Source organism: Lynx canadensis, chromosome F2 (assembly GCF_007474595.2).
Source record: "Lynx canadensis isolate LIC74 chromosome F2, mLynCan4.pri.v2, whole genome shotgun sequence".
NCBI classification, from domain to species: domain Eukaryota; kingdom Metazoa; phylum Chordata; class Mammalia; order Carnivora; family Felidae; genus Lynx; species Lynx canadensis.
This window is the reverse complement of record NC_044320.2, coordinates 82,295,106-82,322,896: the sequence shown is the minus strand read 5'-3', so window position 1 is coordinate 82,322,896 and position 27,791 is coordinate 82,295,106. Positions and strand designations below refer to the sequence as shown.

General features: G+C 40.4%; 1 protein-coding gene and 1 pseudogene across 1 annotated transcript in view; one reads left to right on the top strand and one right to left on the bottom strand.

Annotated features, from left to right (window-relative positions):
- Positions 1–27,791, bottom strand: part of PRKDC (protein kinase, DNA-activated, catalytic subunit) — a 202,260-nt gene that overhangs the window by 23,208 nt on the left and 151,261 nt on the right. The window contains 6 exon segments of the mRNA XM_030303933.2: positions 917–1,128; positions 8,117–8,277; positions 9,301–9,481; positions 10,273–10,463; positions 11,890–12,064; positions 18,016–18,205. Of these exon segments, the coding sequence (XP_030159793.1) occupies positions 917–1,128; positions 8,117–8,277; positions 9,301–9,481; positions 10,273–10,463; positions 11,890–12,064; positions 18,016–18,205 (1,110 nt within the window).
- Positions 4,504–5,845, top strand: LOC115506501 (annotated as a pseudogene).

Sequence of the window (27,791 nt, the reverse complement as noted above, 5' to 3'; positions counted from 1 at the left end):
GCCTACTTCAGATTCTGTGTCTCCCACTCTCTCTGTCCTACCCCACTGACGCTCTGTCTCCCTCTCTCTCAAAAATAAATAAACATTAAAAGAAAGGAATTTGGGGGCACCTGGCTGACTCAGTCAGTAGAGCATGCGACTGTGCATTGTAAATTTGAGCCCCATACTGGGCATAGAGTGCACTTAAAAATTAAAAAAGGAAAGAGGGACGCCTGAGTGGCTCAGTTGGTTAAGCTTCTGACTCTTGATTTTGGCTCAGGTCATGATCCCATGGGTTCATGAGTTTAACCCCACATTGGGCTCTACTTTGACAACGTGGAGCCTGCTTGGGATTCTCTCTCTCCCTCTCTCTGCCATCCCACCACCTCTACCCCTGACTCAAGCACGCTGTCTCTCAAAAGAAATAAATAAAATTTGGGGCGCCTGGGTGGCTCAGTCGGTTAAGTGTCTGACTTCGGCTCAGGTCATGATCCCACAGTTTGTGGGTTCGAGCCCCTCATCGGGCTCTGTGTTCACAGCTCAGAGCCTGGAGCCTGCTTCGGATTCTGTGTCTCCCTCTCTCTCTGCCCCTCCCCACTCATGCTCTGTCTCTGTCTCTCAAAAATAAATATTGAAAAAAAAAATTAAAAAAAAAGAAAATTTAAAAAAAACGAAAGAAATTCTGTAACAACATACCAGGAGTAGGTACATTCAACAAATAGATGTCTAAGATTTTCTATTCTCCAAGGAGGCTCTAATTAATTTGAAGACAAACATAAGCTTCCGTGTGTTCGTTTTTTTTTTTTTTTTTTTACATAAGCTGTACACCCAAGATCAAGAGTCACATGCTCCCCTGACTGAGCCAGCTAGGAGGCCCCCACGTGTTTGCTTTTACCATCCACTTTTTAAAATAACCTATCATATTTAACCAACCCACCTTGCCACAAACTCCTTATTCTTATGACCAGCAGAAGTATCTTTGAAGGAATAGCTTTCACTACTTATTATAAATGGGTAGATAATCGCCTGTGGATAGTTATCAGCAATTTCTTCCACAGTGTGCTGGACAGCAACAGCTTCCTCTTTGTCCAGTAAGGCCACCATATGGCTGATCCAGCCAATGAACTGCCAGCAAGGAATGGAAGACATCTAAAACACAGAGAAGTGTAACTTAATGATGAATATTTAACAGTTTTATTATAAAAGTATTATGTGTCCATATAAAAAAATATGTATCTATATACAGAAGTATAAAAACAGGCATAAGTCTAAAACAAAACATCTTCTCTCCCTCAGTCCTCTCAGTTCTTATTCCAGTGAGGCAACCATTCCACTGTTTTGGATGTTTTGCCTGCAAGTGCACCCATATTCTTTCTTTACTTGAATGGAATCAGCTCCATATACTGTCTGACAGAGATTCACCCCATTCCTTTTAACAGCTATATAGTATTCCATTTTGCTTAACTACTGCTATATAATCAATTTTTACGTTATTTTCCAAGTTTTTCTATTATAGATAATGCTATAATGGAAATCCCTACACGTTTATCACTTGTGCTATGTGTGCCCACTGGATAAATTCCTACAGGTAAAACTACTGTGTGAACATTAATAATTGTAAAAAACGTTGCTAGATTTCCCTCCAAAAAGATTTTTCAAATTTTCATTTTTAAAAGTGTAATGAAAACTCCTATAACTCAATACCAAAAACCCAAATAATCTGATTAAAAAATGGGCAGCACAGCTCAGAAAACCGAGACTCTCCCCCTAAGGTCAGAAACACGACAGGGATGTCCCCTGTCACCACCGTTGTTCAACATAGTCCTGGATGTCCTAGCCTCAGCAATCGGACAACAAAAAGAAATAAAAAAGCATACAAATTGGCAAACTTTCATTCTTTGACAAAGAATGTCAAAGACAAAGACATACAAAGCAGACAAAGCAGACATACAAAGGAGACATACAAAGCAGACAAAGCACACAAAGACAAACTTTCATTCTTGACAAAGAAGTCAAACTTTCATTCTTTGCAGATGACATGATACTCTATGTGGAAAACCCGAAAGACTCCACCAAAAAACTACTAGAACTCATCCATGATTCAGCAAGTCACAGGATATAAAATCAATGTATAGAAATCCATGGTGGTGGTTGCATTTCTACACACCAATAATGAAGCAGCAGAAAGAATCGATCCCATTTACAATTGCACCAAAAAACTGTAAGATACCTAGGAATAAACCTAACCAAAGAGGTAAAAGAGCTGTATGCTGAAAACTATAGAAAGCTTATGAAAAAAACTTAAGAAGACACAAAGAAATGGAAAAGCATTCCATGCTCATAGATTGGAAGAAGAAATATTGTTAAAATGTCTATACTACCCAAAGCAATCTATATATTCAGTGCAATCCCTATCAAAGTAACACCAGCATTTTTCACAGAGCTAGAACAAACAACCCTAAAATTTGTATGGAGCCAGAAAAGACCCTTAATAGCCCAAGTAATGTTGAAGAAGAAAAGCAGAGTGGGAGGCATTACAATTCCAGACTCTAAGCTGTATTGCAAAGTTGTAATCATCAAGACAATATGGTAGTAGCACAAAAACAGACACATAGATCAATGGAACAGAACAGAGAATGCAGAAATGGCCCACAAACGAATGACCAACTAATCTTAGACAAAGCAGGAAAGAATCTCCAATGGAAAAAAGGCAGTCTTTTCAGCAAACAGTGCTGAAAACTGGGCAGTGACATGCAGAAGAATGAACTTGGACCACCTTCTTACACCATTCACAAAAATAAATTCAAAATGGATGAAAGACCTAAATGTGAGACAGGAAACCATCAAAATCCTAGAGAAGAACACAGGCAGCAACCTTTTTGACTTCAGCTACAGCAACTTCTTACTAGACACATCTCCAGCAGCAAGGGAAACAAAAGGAAAAATGAACTATTAGGACCTCATCAAGATAAAAAGCTTTTGCAAAGCAAACAATCAACAAAAATAAAAGGCAAGAAATGGGAGAAGATATTTGCAAATGACATATTAGATAAAGGGATTAGTATCCCAAAATCTACAAAGAACTTATCAAACTCAAACCTCCCCCCCCAAAAAAAATCCAGTGCAGAAATGGGCAAAAGGCATGAATAGACACTTAGCCAAAGAAGACACCCAAATGGCTAACAGACACATAAAAAGATGCTCAACAATACTCATCACCAGAGAAATACAAATTAAAACCACAATGAGATTCCACCCCACTCCTGTCAGAATGGCTAAAATTAACAACTCAGGAAACAACAGATTTTGGCAGGATGTAGAGAAAGGGGAACTGTTTTGCACTACTGGTGGGAATGCAAACTGGTGCAGCCACTCTGGAAAACAATATCGAGATTCCTCAAAAAATTAAAAATAGAACTACACTATGACTCAGCAATTGCACTACTAGGTATTTTTCCAAAGGATACAAAAATGCTGATTCAAAGGGGCACATGCACCCCAATGTTTATAGCAGCACTATCAACAATGGACAAATTATGGAAAAAGCCCAAATGTTCACTGACTGATGAATGGATAAAGATGTGGTATATGTATAAAATGGAATATTACTTGGGATCAAAATGGCGATGAAATCTTGCCATTTGCAACAATGTGGATGGAACTAGAGTGTATTATGCTGAGCGAAATATGTTGGAGAAACAAATATCATAGGATTTCACTCATGTGGAATTAAAAAAAAAACAAAACATGAGAATATGGGAAGGGAAGTAAAAAACAGAAAAACAAAGTGGGAGGCAAACCATAAGAGACTAAATACAGACAACAAACTGAGGGTTGCTGGAGGGGTGGTGGGTGAGGGGATAGGGTAAATCGGCAATGGGCATTAAGGACGGCATTTGTTGGGATGAACACTGGGTATTACATTTAAGTGATGAATCACTGGGTTCTTCCCCTGAAACCACTACATCTGTATGTGAACTAACTTGAATTTAAATAAATGCATTTTTAAAAATAGGAAGGAGAGCTGAATAGATATTTTTCCAAAGAAAACATACAGATGATCAACAGACACATGAAAAGATGTTCAACATCACTAATCAACAGGGAAACGGAAATCAAAACCACAATGAAATCTCACCTCACTAGCTAGTCAGAATAGCTAGTATCAAAAAAACAAGAAACAAGTGTTGGCGAGGATGTAGAAAAAAGGGAACCCTCCTGCATGTTGGTGGGAGTGTAAATTCCGCTATGTAAATTTGGTGGGAATGTAAATTTCCACTATGGAAAACAGTAGGGAGGTCCTCAAAAAGTTAAAATTAGAAACACCACACAATCCAGTAGTTCTACTTGTAGGATATTAACTCAAAGAAAACAAAAACACTAATTCAAAACGATATCTGCACCCTCATGTTTATTGCAGCATTATTTACAATAGCTAAAATACAGAAGCAACCCAAGTGTCCCCTGATAGATGAATGGATAATGGAGATGTGATATATGCATTTAATGGGTTATCACTCAGCCATGAAGAATGAATTCTCACCATCTGCAACAACAAAGATGAACCCTGTGGGTATAAAGCTAAGTGAAGTAAGCCAGACAAAGATTTTACTTACATAATTTCTACTTATACGTGGAATCTAAAAAACAACATAAATGAACAAACAAAAAACAGAAACAGACTCATAAATACAGAGAACTAGTGGTTGCCAAAGGGGAGAGGTGTGGCAGGACGAGCAAAATAGTTAAAGGAGATTAAGAGGTACAAATTTCCAGTTATAAAATGAGATCCCCAGCCCCGTGCAGCCCACTCTGGATGCCTGCCCCCTCACTGACCCAAGTCCGAGGACGTGGTGAACCAGGTTATCAAGTGCAAGACTGCAGTTGCCTGGGAGGCAGAAAAGCCTGTCTATAGCAGATGTAGAGGTGTCACCCCCAAAGGCTCATGAAGTTCAAATTAAGATTATCACCACTGCAGTTGGCCACACCAACGCCTACGAGTGGGGCTGATCCTTAGGGGAGTTTTCCAGGGATCTTGGGACATGAACGTGCTGCAATCGTGGAAAGTGTTGGCGAAGGAGTGATGAAGCTGAAGGCCAACGATACTGTCATCCCACTTACATCGCACAGTGTGGAGAATGCAAATTTTGTCTAAACCCTAAAACAAATCTTTGCCAGAAGACAAGAGTTACTCAAGGAAAAGGATTAATGCCAGGTGCTACTAGCCGATTTACTTGCAAAGGAAAGACAACTTTACATTACATGGGAACCAGCAAGTTTTCTGAAAATACAGTTGTGGCTGGTATCTCTGTTACTAAAATGGACCCTTCGACAACTTTGGATGACATCTGCCTTCTGAGTTATTGCATTTCAAGTGGTTATGGTGCTGCTATGAACAGTGCCATCTTGGCCTAGGAGGAGTTGGATCGGCGGTTATCGTGGGATTCACAAGGGCCAAGGAGTCTAGACCCCCAGGACTTCGGGAAACCCATCCAAGAAGTGTTCACTGAAATGACTGGCAGAGGAGTGAACTATGCCTTTGGGTGTACTGGTAACCCGGAAGTCACAAGAGCAGCACTGGAGGCGTGCCACACAGGTTGGGGCATCGGCGTAGCAGTTGGAGTAGCTGCTTTGGGTGAAGAAATCGCCACTCACCCATTTCAGCTGGTAAGAGGCCGCACGTGGAAAGGCACTGCCTTTGGAAGATGGAAGGGTGTGGAAAGTGTCCCAAAGTTGGTGTGAATATATGTCCAAAAAGGTAAAAGTTGATGAATTTGTGACTCACAATTTGTCGTTTGACCAAATTAACAAAGCCTTTGAACTGATAGATGCAGAAACGAGCATTCAAACTATTGTAAAGCTTTAATATTTATTTTTTTAATGTTTACTTACTTTTGAGAGAGAGACAGAGCATAGTGGGGGAGGGGCAGAGAGAGAGGGAGACGCAGAATCCGGGGCAGGCTCCAGGCTCTGAGCTGTCAGCACAGAGACTGACCCAGGGCTCGAACTCTCGAACCGTGAGATCACGACCTGAGCCGAAGTCGGATGCTTAACTGACTGAGCCACCCAGGCGCCCCAAACTGTTGTAAAGCTTTAAATTCAACAGAGAAAAATACGTCCATCCTTGCACCTAAGTCTGCTGGTCCAGCTGGAACAGCAAGACAAGCAGGGAGAAGCTCTTCCAAGCTTAGTGTCTTAGACTTTCTCTACTACTACTTCTAGAGTAACCTTCTCTGGGGAACACTAGGTTGTATATAGTTCATAAATCTCCAATCAAGGACAAAGCTAATACAGTCATGAATTTATTTTCTGAACTCTCTTCTACATGAATAATTGCTAGCTCATTAAGGAATATTCTAACATAATAAAAGTAATTTCTTCATATGTGAAATAAATGAGTATGTCATGGGATAGTAAAGTATAGCATAGGGAATACAGTCAATAATACTGTAATAACACTGTATAGTGACATACGGGAATTACACTTATCGTGATAAGCACTGAATAATGCACAGAATTATTGAATCATTATGCTGTATGCCTAAAACTAATATCACATTGTTATGTCAACTTAAACTTCAATTAAAAAAAAAGTATTAGATTGACTAGTCTCCAAAATCTTTTCCAATTCTGGAGACAATCAGTTTTTTAAATTTATTGTCAATTTGAGAGGTGAAAAATACCTAATTTTAATTTTCACATTTCATTATTAGTGAGGGTACACAGTCTGTTTATTTTCCTTACATATTTAATCATACATGTGTTTCCTCTGACCATTTTCTAGTGTCCATTTATTTTATAGAGGCAGACATCAGCTCTTTTTTTGTTTGTTCCCCTGGATAGAAGTGTTGATTATTTTCCTTTGTAGCTTCTGGTTTTTGTATAGCTTCACTCCAAGGCCATTTTTAAATTTGCTCATGTTCCCCACCACCCCTGCCCCCGCCCCATGCTTTTTAATGTGCTAGTTTTAAGATAAAATCTGATGCACTTGGAATGTTGGTGTAAGAGTGAACTTGGCAAGCTTCCTCCTTTCAACTATTAAATGAGGAAAGAGCAAAGTGTGTGGGGATAAAAGGCATCAGTCCATATAGCCACAGGGAGTGCTCAATAACGGTTAGCTCCTCATCCCTGGCCATAACAACATTGACTGAACATTCCATTTATTTCCTCACAAATTCGAAATGCTATTTTTATCATATGTAAATAAAATATTATTTTGGAAAAACTAAAATCATAACTTATTTAATGATTTCTTCATTTGTCTTTAAGGAAAACACATACACATATATATACACTACATTTGAAGTTACTTTCATCTCCTTTTTAGGATCTTTTGGAAAAATCCCTACTCTTCCACAGCCACAAGAGGGTCAGAGGGTGTAGTATAAAGCCCTGCCAGGCACGGAGTCTCCACAGCTCAGATACCAGCATTGTTTAAAAATATACGATGTAAAGCTAATAGAGTACTATGCTACCCTTTTTAAACTATCATATTATTAACTCAAAGCCTGGCCCTATTTTCTAGTTAAACATCTAGAAAAGTCATTAAGGATGGCCCCTTTCAGATGGCCCCTATGACAGGAAGGCGGCAGGCTGATGCAGACCTGTGGGGGAGGCCTTCACGGGACACACGAACGGTAAGCAGACCGTGTGGGGGAGTGCCCGCGCACCCTGGCTGTTCGCCGCGCGCTCAGAGGACTCACGGTGCTGCCAGAAGGCACTACGGTCACGGGGGTGGGAAGCCAGCTGAAATGTACTCCCTCTCCCTGAGATAAATAATAAACTGAGCATAAGGCACCAACAGATGTTCCAGACTACAGCTTACTCGTTATGGGCAGCAAACTGTGTTCCAGAAAGTTCCCGCCTCTGTCCCACACATAACTCCTCCTCTTCCTGGGGTCCTTGTTCAGACACAGTGTTCTTATCAACACCCACAAAGGAAAACTGGTAAATGTGAACACTCTTTTATATAGCTGTATACAACTTTAAGTTCTATATGTTTTTGGAATGTAGTAAAATTCAATCTGGTTAGGAAAAAGTATAACTTGTGCACCACACATACTAACGTGTTTAAATATGAACAGAAACATGTCTTCACGTACTGTAAAGTTGTCTTTACCAGAATTCAAATACTAACCTCTTTTGTCATTAGGCTCAGGGTCTCCTCAGGATATAGCTCTATAATCTGCAGCAGTCTGGGAAACTTCAGCCTGGCTTCACTGGAATGCAATTTTAAAGCTTTCAACATTTTGTCCACCACAAGGGCTGGATACATCTGCAGTTCTACAGACTCAATAACTACCAAGGACAGGAGAGAAGAAAAAATGGTCAATATATCCACTTATATAAACTGTAAAATTTAACAAATGACTATATTTCCCTTTTTGGTTTATATTTTGTATTATGTCACTGTTCTCTTTTTCACACGTATTTTTTTTTTTTTCAACGTTTATTTATTTTTGGGACAGAGAGAGACAGAGCATGAACGGGGGAGGGGCAGAGAGAGAGGGAGACACAGAATCGGAAACAGGCTCCAGGCTCTGAGCCATCAGCCCAGAGCCTGACGCGGGGCTCGAACTCACGGACCGCGAGATCGTGACCTGGCTGAAGTCGGACGCTTAACCGACTGCGCCACCCAGGCGCCCCTTCACACGTATTTAGATCAACCAACACCAGACGTAGTTTTGGGCCATATGTGAAAGCGTCCATCTTGAATCTTACTCTTCTGTTAGATCATGCATTCTGCATGAAGCGCAGTTTGCTTCCTGGGCTGGGTGGGAACACAGGGCAGCTTCTGGTCACTGAATTTATTTCAGGAGCAAGAGGCAGGCCACGTAGCCAATATTACCAAAGCAACAAGCAAAATGTAGAAAGTATAAACTAAACAAACGGAAAGACAAATGATAGCTAGACTCTGTGTTGTCTGAAGATGTCACTGCCTCTTAAAAAGACAAGACCTTGGGGCACCTGGGTGGCAGTTTAATGTTCAACCTTGGTTCAGGTCATGATCTCAAGGCCCGTGGGTTTGAGCCCCACGTCAGGCTCTCTGCTGTCAGCGCAGAACCCACTTCAGATCCTCTGTCCCCCTCTTTCTCTGCCCCTCCCCCACTCGTGTGTGTGTGTGTGTGTGTGTGTGTGTGTGTGTGCGCATGCACTCTCTCTCAAAAATAAATCAACATGAAAAAAAAGGGCAAGACTTTTCTCAGAATAACTGCCACTTAAAAACAAACAAGCAAACTGGAAACCTAAAATATCCACAAAAGTCTTAAGACTGGTTAACACAGTGTGACAAACTAAATGGCTTTTCCTTCTGTGATTCACCTGAGGCACTCTCCTCCTCCTTGCGAAGCTGCTGGTCACAGAAATCCACCAGTGTCATGTAAGCCTCTGTCATGCTGGCTACAGGCCCCTGGCCCTCGAGGGAAGGCTGGGCCTCCTCTTCAGCTGTCCGTACGGCCTCAGAAAGGTGATGGAATGCTCTCTGGTATAGACCTGCAATCACCTAGAATTCACAGAGGTCTGTGAGTACGGCTGAAGTTTTCTCGAAGAACTCTACTTTCTACTTGTGATGATACAGAAAGATTACTTGTGATTTCTGAGTCGTGAGATATCACAGAAAGCTGGTTAAATGGAAAAGGGAGTTTGTCTGCCCTGATTGTGAAACAGTAAGTGATTCCAGTACGATCCTCAGTACTTTTAAAAATCAGATGGTCCACTAATCATGCAGAACTGGCACCAAAGGTCACTGGGGGTCATATAGCCTGTCCGAAGGAGAGACAGAAGATGGTGCTTTAACCTCTCCACCCTGCACAGATATTGCTAACACTGTGGAGGAAGAAGGCAAGGCTAACAACTGAAGTGAGATGGGCACAGTGAGATGAGAAGCTGCTAACTATGGAAAATACAAATTCATTTTAAAAAAGCTAAGCAAAGCAGACACTACATAAAAAAGGGCAGAAAAGCCTGGTTTGCCCCATAAGCTAGTGGGATGTCTGAATGGCCGCTGGTGGTGAAATTTCATTAAAAAAATCCATGGAAGAACTGTTCCCATCAATCTGACACAAATTTCTGATTTTTAATACTAAAACAGTCTGTATTGTTCAAATAAACAGGAAACACATGGAGTATGTCAGTTTTCCACATAAGAAACTTGGCTGTGCATAACTGTCAAATGTATTTCCAAACACAAAGCAATCATCATTCTTCATTATTTCTTCCATGTAGCCAGAAGGCTGCACATTATAGACACACAACACACAAACATAACAAGCTCACTCTTCCTGTGTTCATTACCTTGTCTGTATTCTCTGAACCGGATCCAGAAAGGTCCAAGATTCTTCTAGCCTTGCTTTCCTCGATTTCAGCAAGGCAGGTTGGTTCCCTGCTGAGAGCATCAGCTATGATTCTGTAAGTTGTACCCAAGAGAATGTTCTGGTCATGGAAAGCCAGAACATCTTTGCTTAAGTAACTTGATATGCTCTCACCTGTTGGATTAAAAACATACAACACACATGATTTTCTCAGAAATAAATGAATGCCATAAATTTAAAAAAAAAAAGATATTCATAGCGTACAAAGGTTGTTTTCTATTAAAAAGTAAAATAAATCTTGAAAGTATAAGAAACTGACTTCAAACATTGGTTAGGGAATTTCTTGAATTCACATTAATGAAAAATGTTCTTTGTTAGCAGTGACTGTATCAACGCCTACAGAGGCTAAGCAATTAAAACGCTGAATAAACTTTTATTCAAGCACCATCGTTCTGCGTTTTGTCAAAGCACCAAATTCTCTAATCACGCAGAACTGGCACCAAATTCTCTTATAAAGAAAATGGCTCTTTTAATGTGATTTGTGCGTGTATCTTAATAGCGCAGAGTACATTTTTAAGTTGATAATGTGGCCTATAGCTGATAACACCACAGATGCTACCACATTCAAAGGTCTACTTCTATGTCTTACTGTGTGGTTCTAGGAAAGGAACTTATTAGCCCTGGTCAAGCCTGCAGCTTGCACAGGTGTGAGAAGGGACGCAAGCAAGAGAAAGGGCCGTCACCTAGCAAGTCCCGTCAACTACACTGCCATGTTCATCTGTCCATGAAAATTCTCTGCCAGATTTCCCTCAGATACATAACCAAAATTACTGGCCCTGTTATTTCACAAGACTGTTACAAACCACCGCCATACTAGGACACTAAAACTGGGTCATTATTATGAGCACTAATGTTTTCTCAGGATCAGCAAACTCCTCCTCCGCTCCCCTATTCCCCCCACCAAAAAACCCTAAAAATATTTAAGCAATCATAAGGGTGATGTTCTAACCCTGATCAAATGGAAGTCCTGTTTCCCCTATTTGCATTTTGACTGAGACTGATATCTGATATATCACCCTGTCCTACTGAAGAGTCAGATTTGGGAATAGGATTGTAAACACTGTCAATAACAGTGCCATGTACCCTTGGACACAGGGCAGCAGAGCAGGTGGAGCGGATCGAAAACTCTCAAAGAGAAAGGTTTTCTCCCCTCAGCCTTAAAGGCTATGTTATTAGAAAAAGAGAAGAGCTGAGAGAAAAAAAGGCAGTTCATGTTCAACTTTTTACAAGGCGATTCTTGTAAGTAAATGCGGTTTTCAAAATAATTAAGCTATTAGATTCATAATTTGCAGAAGTATTAAAGAAAAAAATTTTAATTCCAACTTTATTTGATCGATGAAGAAATAAAATCTCCAAATACCACATTCAGTAGCATTACTAAGATAAAAACTACCTTGGCTCCGAAGAGTTAGTAAAATTATCACAAGGTTTAATTCGCAAATATAAGATAAAGCAGCAAAGGAAGGCTTCTCATAGACACAGAGACGTAAGATAAAACAGCGCTGCTGCACGTATTTAGGAAGGAAGAGCATCCCGGTACCCAGCAAGGAGACTGTTTTCAGCGCCGTGAGGACCTGCTCCGGGCAGCTCTGGGCCCGGCTCCGGCTGTGGCTGAGCCGGGAGTAGCTGTGCACCCACTTCACCTGCCAGCCATCTCTTGTTTTGGAGTCTCTACGCAGCTCCTTCAGTAGCTTCATGGCAAGTGAGAAATTGTGCTACAGAAGAGAGAAAGAGATACGATGACATACAGGTGGTAACTTAGAAATAAAACTATTTAATGCAAGTTTTTAACTGGCCTGCTTTCCTTTTTGCATGACACAGCTCACCTTAGAGCAGCGAACCCCTCCTCCCCTTAAATTATGTAGATGTGTTCTTATTCATCGTGGGGATAGATTCATCACATTGAAAGTGTACAATTCTGTGTCTCTTGGTATATTCACAAAGTTGGGCGACCATCACCACTATCCAGTTCCAGAACGTCTGATCAACTCAAAAAGAAACCCTTTGTCCATGAGCATTTGCTCCCCATTCCCCCTGGCCATGGCCAAACCACTAATCTACTTCTGTCTCTGTGGATTTACCTATTCTGGACATTTCATGTCAGTGAAATCAGAAAACATGTGGTGATTTTTACCTGTCTCCTTTCACTTAGCATAGTATTTTCTGGGTTCATCCATGTTACAGTTTGCATCAGTACTTTATTCCTTCACATGGCTGAATAACATTGTACTGCATGAATATAACACAGTTTATTTACCCATTCATCTACCGATAGATTCTTGGGCTGTTTACACCTTTTGGCTATCTTGAATACAGACACATACAGATTTCTGTGCATACAGATTTCTGTGTGGACACACACTCTCTTTTCTCCTGGGAGTGGAACTGCGGGGTCACAAGCTAACTCCACGTTTAACTTTTCAAGGAACTGTCAGACTGTTCTCCACAGCGGCCGCACCATTTTACGCTGTCATCAGCGTATGAGGGTTCCAGTTTCTCCACATCTTCACCAACACTTGTTACTGTCTCTTTGATTACAGTGGGTGTGAAGTGGTGTCTTGTGTGGTTTTGATTTGCATTTTCCTAATAACTAATAACGTTGAACATCTTCTCATGTGCTTGTTGACCATCTGTGGATCTACTTTGGAGAAATGTCGATTTAGATCCTTTGCCCTTTTTTTTGTTGGGTTGTTTGAGTTTTTGTTGTTCAGTTATAAAGAGTCCGTTAGGTGTTCTGCATAGTGGATCCACAGCAAATATATGATTTCCCAGTATTTTCTCACATTGTAGGAGTTGTCTCATCACTCTTTGTAGTGTGTTATTTACGGCACAGTTTTTAAATTTTGGTGTATAAATGTTGGTTGTTGTGTGGACGTCTTTTAAATCTTCCCTATCAAGGTTCAAAGACATTTTCCTCAAACTGGTGCCTTCGTAATTACCCCCCCTTCCAACTGCAAAGGCTAAAATTCCGAGGCATCCTCAGCTGCACCTTCTCCATCATTCCCAGCGTCTCTGGGCTTCTTCTATCACTAACAGAGCATCTCGCACGCTGTCTGCGTTCCCACCACCACCTCCCTACATTGAGACTTCACAGTCTCTCTGCCTTTTCCCTGAGCAGCCAATCTTCCAAACAGCTTCTGACGTAGTCAACATGTTCAGAGCAGACTTCAATTCCCAGTTCCTCACCTCCATGATTTTGTTTGAATTTATCTTGTATCTATAACATCTTTCTCTTTTCTTCACGTGCAAACCCTGCTGTTTCCATAAAGCCTTGCCCAAATGCCTCCTTCTCCAGGAAGCCCTCTTACCAGGCAGAATCTCTCTTGTTCCCTGGGCTCTCCTAGCATGGTGACCTCTCTTTTCTTTGCCCACCTTGAACTTTTGTTGGGTCAAAGTGCAGCTCTTGTTCTCTCGCCAGACGGTGACCACGAGAGAAGGAACAGTAGCCTTTACCCAGACGTTGCTGGGTACAGTTTCTGAGCCGCACCGTGCTACTCATCACTACTCACAACTTCCTCCCCACCAAATTCCTAACCTCAAATCACCCCATTATGACCACAAACCCAGTCTATTCACCAAACTCCTGTTATGTCTGCTTTATAATCTTAAGACCTCGGGTAACTTTACCTGCCTTCTTTCCGCTTCCGCTTCCTTCCATGTGCAATGAAGCCAGCCACCACTTTCTTAGCAAGATCATCAGCCGTTGTCCCTGTGTTACACCCACCTGGCAAAACCACACTCTGGGTATATCGAGGGCATGCCTCGTCCGCTCCTACACACTTACAGATGCACCAGAGACACAGCAGCCAGGCTCTCTGTGTGCCCCGACAGTCCTTCCATGGCTTTCCAGGCCCTCCACCACAGTCCACAATAGCCCACCACTCTCTCACTGTCCTCAGCTCTCCTCGGCTCAACCTCTGCAGAGGGCCTCACGGCCAGTTCTCAGAGAGAACAGATGAGCTCTCCCACTCACCTTTGCCTGAGTCCTGTCCCCGCAAACTCCACACGAAATCCGACTTCCCCAGTGACGTCCTCTCTCTCCCTAGCATTAGGCTTTAAACACCCTCAGGCACCTCCACCCTAAAGACCAAACTCCCCCCTGAACCCACTGGCTCCTCTGCATCATGGCCTACCTAGGGACAGCCTGCGCTCACTGTCCCTGAATCCCTACCTTCATCTCTTCTTCCACCCATTAAGATCTGACTTCTGCTCCCGTGAAATGATTCTCACCAAAGTCAACACAAGCCTCCCCTCAATGCAAGGGCACTTTGGTCTCTGCACACCTTTGCTCTCCCAGGTAATGACTTCTGCCCCTTCCTGTGGGCCCAGCCCCTCGGGGTCATCCTCTAATGTCACCGTTTGGTTTCAGCTCCTTTGTGGGCACCTCTCCCTTTGCTCCTCCCAGAGCCATAGGTCTGTTTTGGCAACTGGTCTTGGTCGCCGTATCCACTCCAGACAGTCCACGTGCCAGTCACACATCATACCTCTATCGCAAGCATAATTCTTTTTCTCCAGAACTTTAGATTTCCCACGTACAAATTATCGCATAGAAATCACAACTTGCTTGTCTTAAACGCCTCACAAATTCAGGATGTCTTGAAATGAATGCACCGTCGGCCACACAAAACACTCCTCCTCCTGCACCCCATCCACCAAATGACACGGGTGGCAGCAGAACCAGTCACACTGCCTCATCCACGCCTCCTCCTTTTTCTTGGAGGAGAACCTAGACTGGCTACCCGTATCAATCACGTGGATTGACACTGGGCAAGCCTCTGCCCTTCCTCCAATCTTTCTCCTCACTACAATCAGAATACTGTTTTAAAACTGCGTATCTGGTCACCTCGATCCCAGGGCTTCCTGCACAAAGAAGCACGGCCTTTAAGTAGGGGCTGAAGTTCAACCGTTGCTCCACTCAAAACACCAACTGTCCCGAGCCACTTCTGGGTCTCATATGTTATTCCCTCCACCCATCTCACCTCTCAATTCCCAACTTAGCTATGACCTCCTACTCCAGGAAGCTTTCTCTGTTTCCATAAGGCTGGGTCAGGTGTCCTTCCCATGTGACTGTCCTTTAGTATTATTGTACTATAACTGCTCGTCTGTATGTCTATATTTTATTCAATTTAGTATCTCCAGCACCTAATGGTGTGCTTGGTAATGAAAAAAAGGCAAAACGCAAATTTCAGTTCTGCTACTTTTGGAGAGTTTCAAAGAGCATGGGCAGGTAAACTGAAATGCACTGAAGGCTTTATGTGATCTTCAGACTAGAACTATTTTTCTCTCTTCACGTCTAATATTGCTGGTACTGGTACTACCTCTCTCTAGCCCTTATTTATATGGGAACATATTGTTGACAACTTGCTAAGAAAAGCCAGCGTGCCACATGGAAGGGTTTTAGCCATCTTAGTAATTCTTACACATTTCTAAGTAATGCACTTGCAGCTCATTTCCTTCCCCTCTCTCACCAGAACCTTCTCCCAGTTTGGAGAAGTCTGAGCAGTAGTAGGGAGCACACATGTCTCTCCATCTGGCCCAAGCACCCTAACTTCCTGCTGAGAAGCCACATGCACTCCTCTTTAGCCACGTGCCTTAGAAGATGGCCCCAGCTGCAAGTAGAGCTAATGAAAAGAATCTTCTTTTTTTCTGCAAGAAACAGAAACTGTTTCTAATTCCAAGAAGATGTAGTATGGAGGAAGGAAGAAATGAAACATCCATAGCCATTTCCAACTACAAAGGGTGAGCCTGGGGCTGCTAGACAGACTTACTACCTAAGAATCTGAGAACAGGGGTGCCTGGGTGGCTCAGTTAGTTAAGCATCCAACTCTTGATTTCAGCTCTGATCATGATCTCACAGTTTGTGGGATTGAGCCCTGCATCGGACTCTGTGCTGACAGTGAGGAGCCTGTTGGGATTAGCTCTCTCTCCTCTCTCTCTGACCCTTCCCCACTCATGCACACTCTCATCCTCCTTCCCTCCCTCTCTCTCTCTCAAAATAAACAAACTTAAAAAACAAGAATCTGACGACAAAATCAGTATGGTAGAAGAGGGAACTGAGGGAGAGAAAGCAGGCCCTTGCTGACAATATATTTCAGAGTATCTGAAAGCCAGATCTTCTAGACTTTACTCATAGGAACTAACAGATTTCTTTTATTCACCTAGACTGCTCTGGGTTGGGTTTTCTGTTATTTGAAATATACAAATCCCTATCTGATAAAATACCCATCTCAAAGAAAAACCGAGAAACTAGCACTTAAACTTACAGAAATATTAATTATTTCTACTAGAATAACATTCTTTGCTTTATAATAGCAATCTATCAATATCGGGTCATTAAAAGAGTAAGCTCCCCTAGTATACTCAAATATGATTTAAGTACATGAAAAATATGATTTAATATTTTATATACAAAAAATAAACCTAAATATATTTTATATTTTATTTTATAAATAAATAAATATTTTATCTCCATGAAATAAACCTAAATATAATTTGTAACTAACTGGCAAACATTCATTTTGTTAAACAGGATCCAATCTGATATTGGGTTTCTTTTCTTTTCTTTTTTTTTTTTTATATATATGAAATTTATTGACAAATTGGTTTCCATACAACACCCAGTGCTCATCCCAAAAGGTGCCCTCCTCAATACCCATCACCCACCCTCCCCTCCCTCCCACCCCCCATCAACCCTCAGTTTGTTCTCAGTTTTTAACAGTCTCTTATGCTTTGGCTCTCTCCCACTCTAACCTCTTTTTTTTTTTTTTTCCTTCCCCTCCCCCATGGGTTCCTGTTAAGTTTCTTAGGATCCACATAAGAGTGAAACCATATGGTATCTGTCTAGACCTCTCTGACCTCAGCCGTAGCAATCTCTTACTCGACACATCCCCAAAGGCAAGGGAATTAAAAGCAAAAGTGAATTACTGGGACCTTATGAAGATAAAAAGCTTCTGCACAGCAAAGGAAACAACCAACAAAACTAACAGGCAACCAACGGAATGGGAAAAGATATTTGCAAATGACATATCGGACAAAGGGCTAGTATCTAAAATCTATAAAGAGCTCACCAAACTCCACACCCGAAAAACAAATAACCCAGTGAAGAAATGGGCAGAAAACATGAATAGACACTTCTCTAAAGAAGACATCCAGATGGCCAACAGGCACATGAAAAGATGTTCAGCGTCGCTCCTTATCAGGGAAATATTTTCTTTTTTTAATAACAGAAAATAATGGGGCGCCTGGGTGGCGCAGTCGGTTAAGCGTCCGACTTCAGCCAGGTCACGATCTCGCGGTCCGTGAGTTTGAGCCCCGCGTCAGGCTCTGGGCTGATGGCTCGGAGCCTGGAGCCTGTTTCCGATTCTGTGTCTCCCTCTCTCTCTGCCCCTCCCCCGTTCATGCTCTGTCTCTCCCTGTCCCAAAAATAAATAAACGTTGAAAAAAAAAATTTTTTAAATAACAGAAAATAATTATTTTCTAATGATTAACAAGTATGCAATAAACTTTAGAACTTTCTGGATAATTTTAAGTGTTTCTTCAAGTTTACTTTCTTTTAAAGAGAACAAAAATACTAAGTACTCAATTATCTTTGAGCTTCAGATTTTAAGGAGAAGTTTAAAAACCAGCTAATTTAAAGAAATAGAGGACTGCAAACATGAGTACTCACCTGCTTTCTTGCACTTTCTACCATCTTCATTTTCATAGAAAACATACAGTTCTTAATCAGAGAACAGACCTCTTCTCCCTGTTCCTGGACTTCCATCCCATCACTGGGATCTCCATCACCATCCATGGACATACTATGATCATCTGGAGGAAGAATAAGTTTCTCCTCGATTTTGCTGAGAAAGAAACAGCTACAAAAAACAAAGAAAAGTGAGAGTTAATGCCATAGATTCATGAAAGAAATCTTGGACATACAGTAAGCTACTGGATGGTATTAATAGAAATTCTACAGCTATTAAATTTTTGGTCATTTTTTAGACTGTAAATGTACACTCTAGGCACCAGATTTAATATCTATTTTCAATTAACCAACTCTTTAAAAGATATTTTTCTAGATATCATTTACTGCATATACCTCCACAAAACAAAGCATTTAAACGCACAATGTTCTCTCCATGAATGGGTGACATGACTATGTTGGCTCAGAAGCCATTTCCCTTTTCATATCTCCCAATCTAAGGTCCTACCCCAAAGATGAAAATTGTAAAGCAGCAAACAGGTTATAATCACTGGGAATATGAAAAGATAATGCTATATTGCTACAAAATTATTTTTATTTGTATTGTAATTTACATATCTGACTCTGTTCCAGTGATTTCATTTTCATTATTTTCATTATTTTCATTATAGTTTCATGTTAGTAAACACTGACAAAGGCCCTTAACATATACAATCCATCCCTGATCAATATTGTGGTAGGGTCCCCTCCCTAAGAAAAAACAAACAAAAAACAAACCACAAGGCAACCTGGTTATATGTGTACATGACAACATCCCTCACGACCTTGTAACATGAGACCACTTAATCTAATCAGACTACATGTTTGTGTGTTACCATATATGGGAGACAATAAAGTAGAAAATATATAAAAAACTACACCACGTGGCACTCTGGGCTCAGTTCTTTGGGTAGGAACCCAACTGAGCTGTGCCAGCACAAATAAAGTTGCTTCCTGGAAAGACAAGCCTCAGTGTCATGACTCCCTGTGTGAGAATCCCGTGACATTACTTGGAGGCTCATCCGGGATTTGGAAATGGTGCGTTTCCACCTCTTTTGCCACTGGGGATACGAACCTCAGAGTGCCGGGGGAGGCAGCCTCACCAGGGGCTAGCAGACCGCTAGATCCACAGGAGGCTAGCCCTCCTGGTGTGTCAGGACGAGGATGCCGTGTACACCAATGGAACCCGTGAGTCCTAAGAACCAGCTCAGGGAGTGCCGCCCATCAGACTGGTAAGAACCTGGGTTCGTTCTGGCAGACCTCCGCTAAGAGGCAGAAGGGGAGCCTGATCACCTCCCAGAGTTGCCCTAATCATTCCATAGGGATGAGGAACAAAGCCACAACTCTCAGGCGCTGAATGTAGGGTGGTGGGTTGGAGTTGCTGTGTGACTGTATGTGGGGACTTGTCTCTCACTCATTTCCTGGGTCAATGACTATGATAATTAGAGCCAACTGTCTCTGGTTATTCTACCTCAGAACAGGGACTTTAAGGAATATTCCCAAAGAGCTGCTGAAACTCCCTTTGTTTTGGAGAAATTCCTTGTCTCCTCCAAACTGACATGGACTGCCTAATTCCACTAGTGGAAAAGAGAATAAAAGAAACCTGGAGTCTGCTCCTTTGTCCGAGCTGACAAGAGTTAAAACTGGGAATTCTCTTTCTCTTCCTTCTGCTGGCACCTCGTCTCTTCTGCCTTTCCTTACCACCCTACCTAGCCCCTTCCTACCCCCCCTCCTATTTCTGCGCCACCTAGGGTGAGGCCTACATAACTGGCTCCTCCTCCCACTCTAGAGATAGAAGTTGTGGAGCAAAGACCACCCATTTCAAATTTTTTTTTTTTCAACGTTTATTTATTTTTGGGACAGAGAGAGACAGAGCATGAACGGGAGAGGGGCAGAGAGAGAGGGAGACACAGAATCGGAAACAGGCTCCAGGCTCTGAGCCGTCAGCCCAGAGCCTGACGCGGGGCTCGAACTCCCAGACCGCGAGATCGTGACCTGGCTGAAGTCGGACGCTTAACCGACTGCGCCACCCAGGCGCCCCAAGACCACCCATTTCAAATTTCCCCACCAGTTCTCTAGGTAACAATTAACCATGGGGAACAAACTGTCTTACATGGACCCAAGTAAAACGTATTCAGTGTTTACGCTAATTTTATTGGTTTCAGACAATTTTATCAACATTAATTAAAAAATTTTTTTTCTACCTAGATTTGCTGAAGGTCAAATAAGCTCGTTATCTCTGTTCCAATTTATCAGCTAAAGAATGACTTAAAGTAATGGTTAACTTTATCTGTCTCATAGTTTTCATAGGTAATTGTTAAGATAGCTTTCAAAGTCTTTAGTAACCTAAAATGTTAAAGTTTTTGCTTGCATGATAAATTAGGATTACATTCACTGGATATCATGCGAGATAAGAGACTAAAGCACTAATTACCAGATGTAGGTTTGTGGTTCTGACTTGTTGCGGAGAAACTAAGGATATTGAGATCTCTTGGAAAATATGCCTCATGCTTAACTGATTCATAAGTTTGCCATCTAAGAAATTCTAATGTAACTGTTATAAAAATTATACCCAATAAAACTGCCAGAGCTCTTAACTTACTAGCCAAGCAGCAAACCAAAATGCGCAAAGCTATCTATCAAAATCTCTTGGCCTTAGATTATCTGCTTGCTTCTGAGAAAAGAGTATAGAAAGTTTAGCCTGAGCAACTACTGCCTACAGATAGATAATGAGTAAAATGTCATAGAGAAGATCACAAATCAAATAAAAAGGATTGCTCATATCCCCATCCAGACCTAGAACAGTTAAAACCCCGGGGAGTTATTTGGAGGATGATTTTCAACTTTTGGGGGACTCAAAACTCTCATAAAAATTATCCTCCTAATTCTGGGAGGTTACTTAATCCTACCCTGCCTAGCTCCCCTGGTTACATGGTCTGTCTCCAGTCTCATTGAGGCCATGATTGAAACAAAAAACATAGCCACTCATGTAATGATGTTATGAAAATATAAACCTCTAAACAAAGATGATACTCTTTGACCCAAAATAATAGAGGGGTCCAAGCATCAGAGGTGGGAATGCGATAGGGTCCCCTCCCTAAGGGAAAAAAACAAAAATCAGGGGCGCCTGGGTGGCTCAGTCAGTTAAGCGTCCGACTTCAGCTCAGGTCACGATCTCATGGTTCATGAGTCCAAGCCCCGTGTCGGGCTCTTTGCTGACAGCTCAGAGCTTGGAACCTGCTTTGGATTCTGTGTCTCCCGTTCTCTCTGCTCCTCCCCCACTCGCACTCTGTCTCTCTCTCTCTCAAAAATTAATAAACATTAAAAAAAAATAAAAACAAAAAACCACAAGGCAACCTGGTTATATGCGTGCATCCCTCATGACCTTGTAACATGAGACCACTTAATCAGATTGCATGTTTGTGTGTTACCATATATGGGAGACAAAGAAGTAGAAAATACATAAAAAACTACACTATGTGGCACTCGGGGCTCAGTTCTTTGGGTAGGAGTGCTGGCAGTGCTGGCAGATATAAAGTTGCTTTCTGGAAAGAAAAGCCTCAGTGTCACGACTCTGCGAGAATCCTGCTACAATATCAATTAAGTTTTTGTTCATCTAGCGATTAATATCAATTTTCTTTTTTTTTTTCCTTAATGGTTATTTATTTTTGGGAGAGAGACAGAGCACAAGTGGGGGAGGGGCAGAGAGAGAGGGAGACACAGAATAATCTAAAGCAGCCTCCAGGCTCTGAGCTTTCAGCACAGAGCCCGACACAGGGCTTGAACTTAGGAACTGCAAGATTGTGACCTGGGCCAGAGCTGGATGTCTAAACGACTGAGCCACCTAGGCACCCCTGATTTCAATTTTCTTAGAAACACCGTAGCCAGAGAGACTAGCATGTCCCACACATCTTTCTTTTGTTTTGTTGTTATTGTTATTCCCAACGTACAGGTCTTTCTAGTCTAGGGAGTTCCTGGCTCCCTACCTAATCTAAAAGGGTCCCTGCCCTCCCAAGAGCTGCTACAGTTTAAAAAAAATTTTTTTTTAATTAAAAAAAATTGTTTTAATTTATTTTTGAGACAGAATGAAAGCGGGGGAGGGGCAGAGAGAGAGAGGGAGACACAGAATCTGAAGCAGGCTCCAGGCTCTGAGCTGCCAGCACAGAGCCTGATGTGGGGCTCGAACTCATGACCTGCAAGATCATGACCTGAGCTGGAGTTGGATGCTTAACTGACTGAGACACCCAGGCTCCCCTAGTTGCTACTGCTTTTTAAGCTTTCACTGGTTTTAGTTGAAAGAATAAACAAGCAAAAGTTGTATAAGTACTTGATAAACATTTGAGGAAATAATTTATGAATGAAACATGAATGTTACACTATTAGTATGAGTCAAGTGCTCTGGCTCTCAGAAATGGAGGAGTGAGGTGGCAAAAAGGGGAGGTGGATACGTTTTCACAAAGTGAGATGGACTTTTTCCTGGGCTTTGAAAAATAGCCAGGTATTTTTTGATTTCGATTTCAGGTATTAGAGGAGGTAAGGAAGTTCCAATAGAGGAAACAAATTAAAAAAGGCAGACAAGTGCTGTGGTGTATGACATGTTGTTCTATCAGACTGGGGAGGATAGAACCAGGGAGAGAACCATCTTTCCACAAGTAACAAGAGTCCCCTCTTATATGGCAATGTAAACATCTTACAGACCACCTTTCTGCTGATAATTAAAGCTCTAGATAAAATACCAAATACAACCACCTGAAGCCATGGAAAGTAAACACAGCATGGGCAGGGAAGTCAAAGCTAGGAGAAGGTGCTGCCATTTGGATGAGTTTCTGGTTTTCTTTCTTTTTCCGGTTTTGCCTTGAGGATAACCTTAGCTGCTGAGGGCTATGGTAGCCTGAGTGACTAAGATTCTGACAGGAACCCTGCTGTATTGTGCCCAGAGAAACCCAGAAGGGAGCCTAGGCAGACCAAAGGCTGCAGTGAGAATCCTCTAATTCTGTATATGAAGCCATACAAGTTTCAGCCTGCCTCCTGAAGTATGCATGTTCAACACTGACTGGAGAGAGTGAAGAAAAGACTCAACTGAGATGTGGATCAAGAAGGCAAGACAGAGTCCACTGTCCAAATCTAACTGCACTGATTGCTCGCTAAAGCAGTTATTCCTGGGAATTATAAAAGGGATTAGAGTATACACAAGATAATATTAACAATTTCTAGATCCAAAATTAGTTGATATACAAAGAACCAGGAAAATGTATCCATTGTCAGTGAAAAAGACAGACAACAGATGTCAACTCTGAGATGACCCATACACTGGAATGATTAAGCAGCTATTTTAATGATGCTCCAAGAGAGCAAAACAAAACCATGAATAATGAAAAGGCAGCTATCTCAGTAGAAAGTATGAAAAAAAGACAAATGTAAATTTTACAACCAAAACATCCACTAATTAATAAAAGATTCACTACATTGACTTAGGAATTAAGAAAATACAGGAAAATGACAGTGACTTTGAAAACAGTTCAATAGAAATGATTTAATCTGAAGAATAAAGAGAAAAAAGATTGAATAAAAAATGAATGGAGCTTCAGGGATATGTGGGACAATGTCAAAAAGTATAATATATGTGTAATGGGCACCCTACGAAGACAGAAAAATTATACCAGAAGTATTTGAAGAAACAATAACCAAAAAGCCTCCACATTTAGTGACAAAAATGTAGATTTGAGCAGCTCAGTGAACCTTAAGTAGGTAACTTCAAAGGAAACTACACCTAAACATATCATAATCAAACTGTTGATTACCAATGATAATGAACAAAAATCTTGAAACCAGTCAAAAAGTATGATAGATTAAACACAGGGGAACAACAATTTGATTAATCATGACTTTCTTTTCAGAAACATGAAGGCCAAATGATACTGCTGAGGAGGAAGGAGGGATCCACCCAGAATTTCATATCCACAGAAAATAAAAAAAGTGAAATAAAGGTATCCTCAGATAGAGGAAAACAATAAAAGGAAAATAATAAAGCTATAATGAATGACAATAAAGATATGGAGATCTATGAACCATCAGGAAAAGAATTCAAAATACTTTTATAGAAATTTAGTGAACCAGAAGAACACAGACACAGACAACTAAACGAAATTAGGAAAACAAATGTATGAATAAGAAGTTCAACAACGACAAAAAAAATAGAAACCATAAAACAAAACAAAAAACCAGTAATCCTAGAACTGAAGAATTCTATGACTGAATTGAAGAATTCAATAGAAATCTTCAAAAGCAGACTCAACTGGGCAGAAGAAATAATCAGTGAAATGATCCAGTGAGAGGACCAAAAATAAATGAATAAATAATAAATAAATAAAAATAAGTAAAAGTAAAATAAAATAAATAAAAAACAGAATGAGTGAAGAGAGTCTATGGGACAACATAAATGAAACAATAATACCCACTACGGGAATCCTAGGAGAAAAGGGACATAAAGTATATTTAAAATAATAATTGTGGATGGAACTGGAGAGTGTGATGCTAAGTGAAATAAGCCATACAGAGAAAGACAGATACCATATGGTTTCACTCTTATGTGGATCCTAAGAAACTTAACAGAAACCCATGGGGGAAGGGAAGGAAAAAAAAAAAAAAGAGGTTAGAGTGGGAAAGAGCCAAAACATAAGAGACTGTTAAAAACTGAGAACAAACTGAGGGTTGATGAGGGGTGGGAGGGAGGGGAGGGTGGGTGATGGGTATTGAGGAGGGCACCTTTTGGGATGAGCACTGGGTGTTGTATGGAAACCAATTTGACAATAAATTTCATATAATAAATAAATAAATAAATAAATAAATAAATAAATAAATAAATAAAATAATAATGGCTGAAAACTTCTCTAAACTGGGCAGAGATGGATTTCCAGATTAATGAGGCCCAAAGCACCCTAAACAGGTTGAATCCAAACCAAGCCACACAAGACACATTATAATTCAATTGTCAAAAGTCAAAGACAAAGACTTTTGAAAGCAACAAAAGTGGCACATCACATACAAAGTAACCTCCATAAGACTAGAGGTGGAGTTCTCAAAATAAACTTTTCAGGCCAGAAGAGAATGAGATGATATATTCAAAATAGTGAAAGAAAAACATGTCAGGGCACCTGGGTGGCTCAGTTGGTTAAGTGTCTGACTTTGGCTCATGCCATGATCTTGCGGTTTATGAGCTCAAGCCCCAGTTGGGCTCTGTGCTGTCAGCTCAGAGCCTGGAGTCTGCTTCAAATTCTATGTCTCCCACTCTCTCTGCCCCTCCCTGCTCACACTCTGTCTCTCTCTTTCTCTCTCTCAAAAATGAATAAACATTTTTAAAAAATTTAAAAAGCAAAGAAACAAAAACTGTCACCAAAGATTACTATACCTGGCAAAACTGTCCTTCAGAAATAAAGGAGAAATAAAGACTTCCTGAACTATCAAAAGTTAAGGGAGTTCATCACCACTAGATCTTGCTTATAAGAAATGATAAAGGGAGTTTTCAAGCAGCAATAAACCACTGCTAATTAATATGAGAACATATGAAGTTAGTACAAAGCTCACTGTTAATGGTAAATATGTAGCCCAAGTCAGTTTCTCTAATATGGTAATGACAGTGCATAATTCACTTATAATGCTAGTTTAAAAGTTAAAAAACAAATGTATTAAGAATAACCTTGACTACAAGAATCTATTAGAACACAACATAAAAAAACATAAATTGTAACATCAGCAATCTAATATGTGAGGGGCATGGGGAAGTAAAAGCATAAAGTTTAAAAATGCTATTGCAGTAAAGTTGTTATCAGTTTATACTAAGGTGTTATAAGATATTTTATGTAAGCCTCATAGTAACCACAAAGGAAAGGCCTTAGTAAGTACATAAAAGATCATGATAAAGAAGTCAAAGTATATCAGTACAAACAGTCATCAAATCAGAAAAGACAGCAAGAAGCAAGGAACAATAGATCTACAAAACTGCCAGACAACAAAATGGCAAAAATAAGTCCTTACCTATCAATAATTGCTTTAAATGTAAATGGATAAAATTCTCCAATCAAAAGACAGAACAGCTGAATGGATAAAATAAACAAAAATCCAATATGTGACTAAGAGATTTACATTAGCTTTAAAGACAACACTGAGAATGGCTAACATTAACAACTCAAGCAACAACAGATGTTGGCGAGGATGTGGAGAAAAAGGATCTCTTCTGCACTGCTGGTGGCAATGCAGACTGGTGCAGCCACTCTGGAAAACAGTATTAAGGTTCCTCAAAAAATTAAAAATAGAACTACCCTATGACCCAGCAATTGCACTACTAGGTATTGATCCAAGGGATACAAGTATGCTGTTTCAAAGGGGCACATGCACCCCAATGTTTATAGCAGCTCTGTCAACATTAGCCAAAGTATGGAAAGAGCCCAACTGTCCATCGATGGATGAATGGATAAAGAAGATGTGGTCTCTATATACAATGGAGTGTTACTCGGCAATCAAAAAGAATAAAATCTTGCCATTTGCAACTATGTGGATGGAATCAGAGGGTATTATGCTAAGCGAAATTACTCAGTGAGAGAAAGACAAATATCATATGACTTCACTCATATGAGGAATTTAAGATACAAAACAGATGAACATAAGGGAAGGAAAGCAAAAACAATATAAAAACAGGGAGGGGGACAAAACATAAGAGGCTCTTAAATATAGAGAACAAACAGAGGGTTACTAGAGGGTTTATGGAAGGGAGGGATGGGGTAAATATGGAAGGGAGGGATGGGGTAAATGGCATTAAGGAATCTACTCCTGAAATCATTGTTCCACTGTATGGTAACTAACTTGGATATAAGTTTTAAAAAAGGTTAATTAATTAATTAAAAAAAATAAAGACAACACTGACTGAGAGTGAGGGCATGGAAAAAGATTTCAAGCAAATGGTAGCAATAAACAAATAATAAATAAATAAATAAATAAATAAATAAATAAATAAATAATAAAAATACACCTTAAGCTAAAAATGGTAAAAAGGTCATTATATAATGATAAAGTGGTCAATCCTATAAGAAGATGTAATAATTACAAATATTTGTGCACCTAACATTGAAGCATCTAAATATATAAAGCAAATACTAAATGGAAAAATTAGACAGCAAGACAATAATAGTTGGAGACTTTAGTGTCTCACATTCAAAAATGGACAGATCATCCAGACAGAGAATCAATAAGTAACCAGTGGATGTGAACAAAACTGTAGACTACATACCTAAGGCACATGATCAAACAGATGCAGGAAAAAGCATTTGACAAAATTCAACACCCATGCATGCTAAAACAAAATAAAACTTTCAGAAAATATGAACAGCAAATAATTGGAAGGGTACTGAAAAACATAAAATACCTAGGAATGAATGTAACAAGACACCCAACACATCCATAAAAAAAAATGTCATTGCAATTAAAGTAGTAAAACTTTCACTATTTGCAGAAGACATGACACATATATAGAAAACCATAAAGATGCCATCAAAAAAAACCCTCTTAGCAGTATTAAAAAAATTCAGTAAAGCTGTAGGAAACAAAATTAATATACAGAAACCTGTTGTGTTTCTATACACTAATAATGAAGTAGTAGAAAGAGAAGTTACAGAAACAATCCTGTTCACAATTGCATCAAAAGGAGTAAAATACCTAGGAATAAA